Source organism: Podarcis filfolensis, assembly GCF_964270895.1.
Source record: "Podarcis filfolensis genome assembly, chromosome: 6".
Lineage (NCBI taxonomy): Eukaryota > Metazoa > Chordata > Lepidosauria > Squamata > Lacertidae > Podarcis > Podarcis filfolensis.
In genome coordinates this window covers 60597415-60607952 of record NC_139609.1, presented here as the reverse complement: position 1 = coordinate 60607952, position 10538 = coordinate 60597415, and the positions used below count along the sequence as shown (strand labels likewise).

The window sequence follows — 10538 nt, the reverse complement described above, 5'->3', positions numbered from 1 at the left end:
AGATGCACACCATACATTTAAAATACAGAACTTCCCTCAAAGAATCCTGGGAACTGTAGTTCCCTCTCACAAAGCTACAAATCCCAGCACCCTTAATGAAACAGTTTCTATACATCTTTTTTTGGGGGGTGGGTGGGAGTGTCCCACTTCTGACACCAGTGTAACACATCACTCCAATCTCTGGTGTGAGATTCCAGAGGTTCCAGGTGCTTACCCTAGGGCACGTGTTTCCTTTTGGAAATGAGGCACAGCAGAGACTCTACAATATATGGTTTATTTACACATATATACAGCCTGAGCCTACAATGGAGGGGCAGACTGAAGTTAGTGGCACATTGTTCCACCACTAGGTCTGCCTGGGAATTAAGATCAATGTCAGAGGCCTTGCTCTCTCAATGCCATCTCAGGAGATTCTCATTGGCAGTATCGTATACTCTCCCCAACTGAATAGTGCAGTAGATATCTGAAACAGATATTATTGAAGTGTCATATATACGATGCTCGATTCTTTTCATGTGGCTCTTCCATGCCAATATTCTCCAAGTAGCCACTGCTGGTATATGTCTGAAACTCCCTGCTTGCATGCCGTCTTTAGTACAATCCACAACTCATTATATGTGAAAAGCTGATCTGTATTAAAATCATAACAGCTAGAAAACTCTTCGATCACACGTCTGTGCCACAGATATAGCCAGCCCTTTCTGAGGCAAAGCCTGTTCTGGCTTCCCCCACCCCCCACCATGGATCACACAAACACAAACTCTGATGTATTGGGTGTCTTTAATCCAAAATGGGAAAAAAGCAGAGCAAATAATTTTTTTTTCCAGCAATGAGACACCACCAACAACAAAAATTAAAACATATTTTTTTTTACAAATTAAAATTTCATACAGTGTCTAAAATGCCACCTAAAAGCTAAACCTTTCTTTAAAAAAAAAGGGAAAGTGTGTGTTTTTAAAACACTAGTATGCCAGTGAAACAAACGTGGCAAAAGATATTCATTCATGGACTAAAGATATACAGAAAGAGGCAGAAAAAGGGATTGACCACCAGCATAATGAGGCAAAAGTTTACGTGAAGGAATACTTTCCTGCTTTTCTTCCCTAAGGTACAGGTAGAGTAAGACTCAAGAGAGCTTGACTTTAGACATATGTGCCCAAGTCTGCAGCACATGTCAATTCCCTCCTTCAAACTTCAGCTGAGACTTTTTGGTTTTCTAGGCAGAATTCCCATCATCATATTCCCATATTAACATTTGTGCCAACTGGCTATTCAACACCCAAAGATGCTAAGGAATCCATCAAAAAAAGACTCATTTTTATGGTACTGTTTCTGTTTTTTCTTCACATATCAGAGTGTGCATGTGGCAGGTTCTGTCCCACATGAGCTCCAAGTTATATTCCAATGAGATGCAAATCTCAGATTTGAGCCTTTTGCTATGTGCTCCAAATAGTTGCAGTTTCCTGGTAAAGTAAAAGATCAGGATGGTTGTGAACAGCAACACAGAACAAGAGCCACAACAAAACAGCTGGGGTGGAGGATATGAGCCTGCAACCTTGCAGCATGAGATCTTTAGAACTGCATCAAGGTCTTAAGTTTTAACACTGCACAAGATGGTGGTGGAAACTGGGCAACAGGACATATTCTGATGTAGTGCTCCAGGAAGGCTGCATCAGTTATTGAAACAGATCAATCATGAACGTCTCCACTCAACAAACACCTACTTTCCATCCCTCCCACCCACCCAAATAACCCTGAGATCATAACTGAATTCTGGGTGCTTCATAGATCCTCCCCACACACTACCCCTCAAAAATTCAAGGTAGAATACAGAAGGGCCTTCCTGCCTATACTTACAATATCCATCCTATCACATTATTACATACAATCCACAAACACACAAGTGAGAGGAAGTCAATCCTGTGATTGCACAGTTAGAGGCAGAAGGCTTTCAGTTTAAGGAGCCCTATTGTACTTGGGACAATAACTTCCCAAACTGAATTTAAGGTCCATCAGCCAAGGAACAGTTTTTGATGTTAAATGAAGACCACAGTATCGTCAGTGCCTTTGTTTTCAGGTGGAATTCTTCAACAGCCCTGGCCTTTTGTTGTTGTTGTCGACACAAACTGAAAGCCTTTAACGCTAAAATAACAACCGCTGTACTCAGCACAGGACTGCTATCTTGATTTCAGCTCTACAGTAGTTTTAAAAATATAGATTATATATATTTTATTTATATTATTAACCTTTAAATGGTGATCACAGGAATTTCAGTGTCTCTGATGGAGAAAAAAACCAAGGGGGGATGTTACTAAACAAACAAACAAAATCTGATTACCAGAAATATTTCCCTACAGGACCAGGGGCTGGGAAATAACATAAAAGTATGTTTTGTACATAGAGCAGCTGTCTCCTGCTGGACCTCAGAAAGGTCAGAACCACGAGAGGCAGCTAAAAAAACAAAACTAGTCTGGTATAAAGATCTGAATTCCATGTGTTTGATATGACAGTCTTTATCTCCAATTTGTTTTAAAAAATATATAGATATAGTTATTGCTTTCACAACCACCAGGTTTGGCTCTACTGAATCCTCAGTGGGGGAGTGCTGTAGGTTCAGTGGGGTTTGCTTTCTTCCGCCTCTTCATAAGCAACGGGTTGGATGAATCTTCGATTTTCTTAATCTTGATTTGTTCATAATCCACTCTCATGGTGGCCAAGGCACTTGTCATCTCCTCCTACAAATGTGAGGTAGAGGAAACAAATTAACATCTGGCTAGCCAAATTATTCTAGCTTCAGGCATTACTGTCATCCAGAGGAAAGATCCTATTTGTAACTTAACAGTGGGCACAAAAGACTACTTCCAAGTTCAGGCTGTGGTAGAGTGAGGAGGGCCTTTAAGCCTGCATATCTGGCATTACCTACTACAGTGGAACTTCGGTTTTCAAATGTAATCCATTGCGGAAGACTGTTCAACTTCCGAAATGTTTGAAAACCGAGGATCAATGGGCAGTTGGCAAAATCCATTGGAAAAAAAGGAAAAACACGCAGCGAAAGCTTCCGGGTTTTTGGCATTTGGGTTCTGAATCGTTCGGCTTCTGAGAAGCTCGAAAACCGAGGTTCCACTGTACAGGCTAGGAGTGGCTTGCAGCACTGATGGACAGACTCACAATCACTTACACCTGGAGTTGCATAACCTTCATCCATGCTGCTTAGCAGTGTGTGAGATGAAACTTCCAGACAACTTACCTTAACGTCCTCCCAAAGATCTTTCTCTTCTTTCAAAACTCTGCTAGTGTGCAGCGGGGTTTGTGGCACTTGCATTGATTGCTGCAGAGGGAAGACAAATGGAGCTTTAGTCTAGGGGTTGGGGAGCCTCTGGCCTGGGAAACTCTCTTTCCAGTCCTTGGGACTTGCCAAGACTTCTTCTGTCCTTCTTTGACTGGCTGGGTGGTGATCATGCCCCTTGCCTGATCGGATGTAGCGGTGTGTGTACTGTAGAAGCCTCTGACTTCTGCATGGCTGGAATACAGCCTCCACCCAGTGCTCTGCCCACTTTCCCCTCTGGCCCCATCCACTTTTGCCTCTCTTCTCTCTCCCCTGCCCCCTTACTGGCATGCAGCTGCAGGAGTTTTCTCACAATGGAACTGGCGATTGAGCTGAAAAATGTTTCCCCTCTATCTATAAAGCTACCTCAGACTCCCTGCACTCCTGTTTCTCAGCCTAGGCTTCTGCGCCAGTTTTTCTTCCTGAGAAATGACAGGTGGATTCTTACCATGATCCAAGGGTGATTCATGAACTCCATTATAGTCATTCGCTGGGTTGGATCCGTCTTCAGCAAATTCCGGATCAGCTGCTTAACTGAAGGTGGAGGAAAGGCAACAGCATTAACAACAACACATACTGTGTCTCGCCACCTCATTCCAAAGCTCTCTTCAGATGTTGCAGAAATCCTGAAGCTTGCACGGCAAAAGGAGAGACAATGTACACAAAGGGATGGGTCTATTTTAAGGAGAACATGCTTTGACTCATATAAAAACCTGAAGGGACTTCTCCTGAGCAAATACGTTGCTTGTGGAGATAACACATGAAAAGTACTCTGAGGACTCTTAATACTAATTAATTTTAGTACATATGATGAGTAATGTACTTGAAAGAATTGTCATGTGTGACATTGTGGGGCCTGGCCTTTTGGGGGGGATGGAGTGTTTATTTTTATTCATTTTCCCACTCTCCATGTTGCAACCTTTTTATATCATGCATGCACAAGATAACAAAGGGAGTGGGGAGAGTCAAACTGGCCATGGGCTGTTAGGGTGTGGAGGTCCAGGGGGAACCCTCACCTTGCCAAAGCCTCCAAACACAGGAGCAGAATCCCGTAGGGGAAGGAAGGAAAAGGAAGAAGAGAAAGGCAGGGCAAAGGAAAAGCAAAAGCTGTTATGTACTGAAGTTCTCACCCTGGGCCAGCAGGGGGATACTGTAAATAGTTATGCAAATAAGGGATCGAAAGTGACGTTCAGTGATTGGATAGTTTTAGAAAATTGTTACAGTTACATTGTACTGGAGCTCTATATAAGCAGGCTGACTGAACCCTTCAGTTCAGTTCTGTTCTGGCTTTTGAATAAACAAGAGCTGTTTGAAGAATCGCTGTGTTGTCTGATATGTTCACCCACAACTTAACAGAAGCCATGCTATGGGGGCAGCAGGCACTTTTTCTTCCCTGCCAGCAAAACACTCCAGCTATGGTGGCCCAGAACAATTTCTCTGAACCAGAGCAAGGCCTCCTCTTGAGCCATAGCCTAGTCATGAGTAAAAAGGCCACTCATGAAAGGCAAGAGAGCCAAGGAATGAATAAGGTTAGTGCAGGGGTGGGTAATGTTGGGGGTTGTATTCCAACAACATCTGGAAGGCCACAGGTTAGCCAACCCTAGCCCAGAGAATCACATTTTTTCAGGTTTTGAAATCCCATTTTCCCTTTCAAAGGAGAATAGCAGCTTCTGTTCACAAACATTTACCTTCCTCAGATACTTCTGACCACTCTGGGTTGGGAAATTCGTACTGACCCATCCGGATCCGTTTCTTCATGCCCGGAGAAATGGCCAGACCATGGTTGGAATAGAAAGGGGGGTACCCACACAACCTGGGCAAAAGAGAAAAATAGAGAAATGACATGTAGAAGAGAAGTCCATTTTGAATGCCAAACTGATCTAATGTGCTTCCCCCCAAAAAATGGTATCATTTTTATTGTTTGTACTATAAAAGGCTGTCAGGTAAGAGAGTCCACTACAGCAGTGGGGAACCTCTAGCCTAAGGCTCTAAGTTAGGTTTGCTAGGCCTCTCTGCCTTAGGCCTGTGAGGCCATTTTTGGCAAACCACGCCTATCTGTCAGTCACTTGGCATCTGTTATCTCCAATCTAAACAATACAGTGCTAAGATGAGAGATAACTCTGTGCTCACTCTCTGAACAGGAAGTTGTCACAGGGCTGGCAGCATTTTCCTGATCTTCCACCTTAGTGCTGTGAGACCACAGTCCTAACATCAGAGAGAACACCCTGCTCCTGCTGTTTACTATCAAAGAGCAAACAGAGACTTATCTCTGATCTTTATGCTTATTGGACCTGGGGAATCATCTCTGTAGTTCCACTGTACTTCCAGGCACAGTGCAACACTGGGAAACTAGCCCTGACCCACAGCTCATATTGGAGAGAAAAGCTGAGGTCCCTCTTGTTACACTTGTTGACAGAAAGCAATGGAGCACTCCCCATGGCAAACATGGAAAGCTGAATTGTGAACTTTTGTGAACCTGGATGATGAAGGGCCCTGGGGAGACAGGTTAAGGGCACAGCTGTGCTATACAGGGAGCAGCAAGAAAGCACCAGCATCAGTGGGATAAGGAAACATGTTGTCTTGTACACATTTGTTTAGCATGTTTCCTGCCCTTCTCTTCAGCACAAATGCGCTCCAAGCAGCAAACTAACTAAAAGGACATTAGGAAAAACAGGTTCCAAGGTACTTTCAACGTTAAAATCACTTTGAGGTGTGGCATGCTGCAAACCACCTGCCTAAATCAGGGGTGCCCAAACTTTTTTCAAAGAAGGCCAGATTTGATGACGTGAACATGTGTGAAGGCCGACCAAAGTTGTTGAACTTTTTTTTCAGGCTTGAAATTGCTGAGCTTTATTAGGATTTTACCCCAGGACATATGCTGCCACGGGGGCCAGATTAAATCGACCGACAGGCCAGATTAGGCCCCCGAAACGGACTTTGGATATGCCTGGCCTAAATCCTATGAGCCATTGTCTCAGTGCATTAGTAGCTCACCAACTGGGACAAACATTTTAGCAATGACTCAGCATATAAAACAAGCAGTGCTCCAAGTACAGCGTAATCATATCACATGTGCATGCTTCTTGCACGAATTCAGTTGCAAAAGCTTGGCTCCAGCAGCAACAGCCTTCCTAGCACAGTTGCAGGAAAGACTAAGGCAGAAGGGAGGAGGGAGGCAGACAGAGAGAGATGCAGACAGAAGAAAATGGGTGGAATGAAACTGCAGCTTCTGCCTGCCTCTCTCCTCCTTTCTGCAGGCATGAGAACTGGATTCCTTCTTCCTCTGCCTCCACCGCTTTGCCGCTCGTCTTGCAGTCAAGGGAGGCAGGGTATTTTCCTCCTCTGGCAGCGGCCTTGGCAAATATTCCCAATTTCATCTTCCCCACAATCAATGCATCCAATTTTATTTCTACCGCCTAGGGCTTGTTCCTAAAGTGTGTTGAATCAGCCAGCATAATCTGTGCTTTTTTCCTTGATATTGACAAAGGATCTTCCTCAATGACTCAATAAACAGAACATGCCGGAAGCACAGTTAACTGGCTCGAGAATATCCCAGAAGAAGACTGAACATCCCTAACTTTGGAACTTTATTGAATCCTGCCAGGAGCAAGTACACACAGAGGAGAATATACAAAGCAACTAACTGTGCCATACAGTACAGTGCAGAAGAATAGACTTACAAAATATACATGATGACACCAAGGGACCACATATCGCAGGACTTATCATATTTCTCTGGGCCTAGTACTTCTGGAGCTAAAGGAGATGAAAACAAAATGCAAAGTCAACTTTGTCACACATGCTATCAGTACAATTTTCAGACATTTACACTTCAAGAGGACAGGCTGTCCCCCTCTCTGGGGAGCTTATTACCCTTGGAACTGTGCCTGGAGTACACTTGCAAAATAATATGCTGTTTGGATACAGTTTACCTGGCACTTGATATTAGTTCTCAGTTCATGGGAAAACCTCTGACACCAAGGCTGTTTGCCATAGAACATTTATAAAACTGCCAGCGAAGGACATTAAAGGGTCCCAGAAAAGTACTGTATTGGCCCGAATATAAGCTGCACATTTAAAATTGGAGGGAGGAGGGAAAAAGAAAAAATACCGGAATATAAGCGGCTCCCTTCCTCGTTGCTTCTGGCTGCATACTGGGGGGGGGGGGGGTAGCCACGCTGCATTGCTGGCAGCCTTTTCCCTTCCTCGCTCTCTCCCTTCCTGGCCTTGGGGGAGAGGACGGGGGACTACATGTGGGGCGGGCACCGCTTTGCCACGCTCCTGCTGCTGTTTGCCTCACACTCCTGGCTGCATACTGTAAGGTCGCGAATATAACCCACACTTTAACTTTTCAAGGTCGGAATTTGGGGGGAAAGTGAGACTTATATTCAGGCTAATACGGCGTTTAAAAGTGACCAGAGGTCTTAGCCTTTGAAACTGAATGATGCATTGCTTTTCTCTCTTCCATTTAAAAATGGACCAGAACTAAATCCCCAAACTAATAATAATAATAATAATAATAATTTCCCAACTTTTTCCCAGGCCAGAAACTGTTATAGGATGAGGGGGGTCACCTGCACAACCTCAATCTGGTCGCCACATGATAGTGACACCTGTGTTGGCTGCTTTTGTTAAAGGTTTCACCCTGTGCCAATCCCTTTTCTTTCCAGAATACTAAGTAGGCAGCTCAAGCAATCTATTGGAAGCACATAGAGACCAGCTTTTGAAGCATGCTCACCTGTTTGCCCAATCAGCTGCAGCCCAGTGCTGAGGTTTTAAAACTTGAGAGAGATGCCATTTAGTTTAAATGATGTAGCAAATGAAATAAAATGATTGGGCTGCTTGCTTGAAAATCTTGAAAAACCCATCCCTGCTCTTATTACAAAACGCAACAGCAGTGTACATGTGCCCTGAAGCTCACCATCACTATTTCTATGAAAAAGAGAGGTGCTGGAGGTTGCAATTCTTATGTCTCAGAAGCGGGTGATGCTCTCCAATGGTTTACTTACCCACATAGTATGGTGTGTAGCATGGTGTAGCTAGAGAGTTATGTGTGGTGGTTTCTTTAGCAAATCCAAAGTCGGTGAGTTTTAATACAGCGTTGGGCCTTTTTGAGGTGTATAGGAGGTTTTCTGGCTGCAAGACATAATAAGCAAAACCAGCTTAAGAGAAAACTATATTTTGCACCACCTTGCAGATCCTAGGCTGGGCACATGGTAAGAACTAATGATCAGGTGTCCATTAACCTTTGCTTATTGATTTATACCATTTCCTCATGCATCTGCAGTAAACATTACTCCCAAGGAAGCCTGACAGTCATTTCAAAGACATTTAAAGACAGTAGAAAAGTGAAGCACAGCTATGAATAAAAAACAGGAACAGACTAAGAAACAACAGCATTAACAGGGGCAAGTGAAAACAATCCAAATGAATTTTTAAAAGACCTGGGGGAATGAAAACAGTCTTTTCCTGGTGCTAGAAAGGCATGATAGTGACAGGCAAGCATCCCCAACTGAAAAGGCCCTCTCAATAGCTGCAATTATGCAGATGCCATTACACATCTGTGTACATTAGGTATATGATCCAGATTATATTGACAATTCCCTATAATGCTTATGCTACTGAGTTTATTTGCAGTCCTCAAGACATGATGCGTTTCATATTTGCAAGGTCAAAGCTTCAGAGAGTCTTTTACAGCAGAGACTAGGACATTAGAGGGATTTATAGAGGAACAGAGGAATTAAACACATATTTACAGGGGAAATGGTGGTATTGCCAATTTACCCTCCCAAATTAAATAAATACCTGAAGTAAACATAGTCTCTGAACTCTTTATAAGTGTTGGCCACAAGGCTCTTGACCAGTTTATTGAAATGCAACGTTCCCTAGCCCATTTGTTCAGCGAATGAAATGTTATGTAATGTTTATTAGCACAAAGCTTAAGGTTGTGAACTTTTGGTGGGCAGGAGTTCAGCCACGAAGGGAGTAGGCAGCATTACAGAGAGTTTTCGATTTTGACATCTAACCATGTTTTAGTGTTAAATGGATGAGCCTCATTGAAAAACCGCTACACATACCTGTTGAAGTCCTCCAGCTGCTTCCCTGTGGCTCATTCAGGCTCAGCCACAGACCGCTAAACTATGGTTTTGCCTTAGGTGGGAACATGGTCGGTATGTAAAAATCTTTGGGTCTATGCAAGTGGCATGTTAATGGAGTGTGTGTGTGTATTTGAATTTGAGTATTGCAAATCTCTCTCTCTCTCTCTCTCTCTCTCTCTCTCTCTCTCTCTCTCTCTCTGTGTGTGTGTGTGTGTGTAGTAGTAGTAGTAGTAGTAGTAGTAGTAGTAGTAGTAGTAGCAGCAAGAGTAAACCAGAATGTGAACGGCTTAGATTGAAAAGATATATGGGGGAGGGAACCTAAAACTACCCTTCACACTTGAGAGTGTATATCCACCCACACCTCAACTTCTATCAGTGTATGCAAGTATATATTTTGTTTCAGAAAGCATAAAATGATCAACATATACTTTGCACCTTGAATATTAATAATATAGATCAAGATCCACAGCAGGCATGTGTGTGCATTGGCGAGAGCCAATATGTATCTAGAGCTCTGTTTTCACTATTCACAGCTACAGATTGTGACGCCAAACAACCAGATCCCTGTTCAGCGGGGTGTGTGTGTGTGTTATTTTTTAGATGTTTCAGCAGTGGTGCAGTGAAACCAAGGCTCAAGTTGTCCACATGAATACCCCCTTCTTGATATTCATTATCTAAATAACATGCGTCTGTTCCTGCATCTCCATAAAAGAGAAGAGCCAAAAAGAACAAGACTAAAAATACGGTTCCATAGACTTTGAGGACTTGAAATTTCGTCACTTAGGAGAGAAAGAATGTGCTGGCAGGTGATGTAGAATTATGTAACAGGCAGGGAAAGGGAAACATTTTCAAGCCCATCCTATTGCCTCAGGGGGAGTGGATTATAATTACAACAATTGGATTTTTCCAGCCTCATCCTAAATCTAACAAAGAATCTACCTTTTATTTTTTAAAAAAACATGCTTGGGAGCCCCTTCTGTTAACAAGGATTCTTAGTCCAAATATCCTGGGGGGTGGGTTCTATACAAAAGGAACCACCTAACCAAATTAGCATTCTTCCAGGAATTCATTAGCTTTCCCTTACCATGCTGAGCTGCACAATTGCTATTCCTCAG

The 10538-nt window shown here is 43.2% G+C and overlaps 1 protein-coding gene across 1 annotated transcript in view; it reads right to left on the bottom strand.

Moving 5' to 3' along the window:
• Positions 1–763: 763 nt before the first annotated feature.
• Positions 764–10538, bottom strand: part of MAPKAPK2 (MAPK activated protein kinase 2) — an 81772-nt gene continuing 71997 nt past the window's right edge. The window contains exons 5-10 of the mRNA XM_083617153.1: positions 8335–8461; positions 7006–7081; positions 5014–5138; positions 3774–3859; positions 3248–3328; positions 764–2735 (exon numbers count right to left, since the gene is read on the bottom strand). Of these exons, the coding sequence (XP_083473279.1) occupies positions 2592–2735; positions 3248–3328; positions 3774–3859; positions 5014–5138; positions 7006–7081; positions 8335–8461 (639 nt within the window). The 3' untranslated portion in view covers positions 764–2591. The remainder of the gene's footprint in view (positions 2736–3247; positions 3329–3773; positions 3860–5013; positions 5139–7005; positions 7082–8334; positions 8462–10538) is intronic.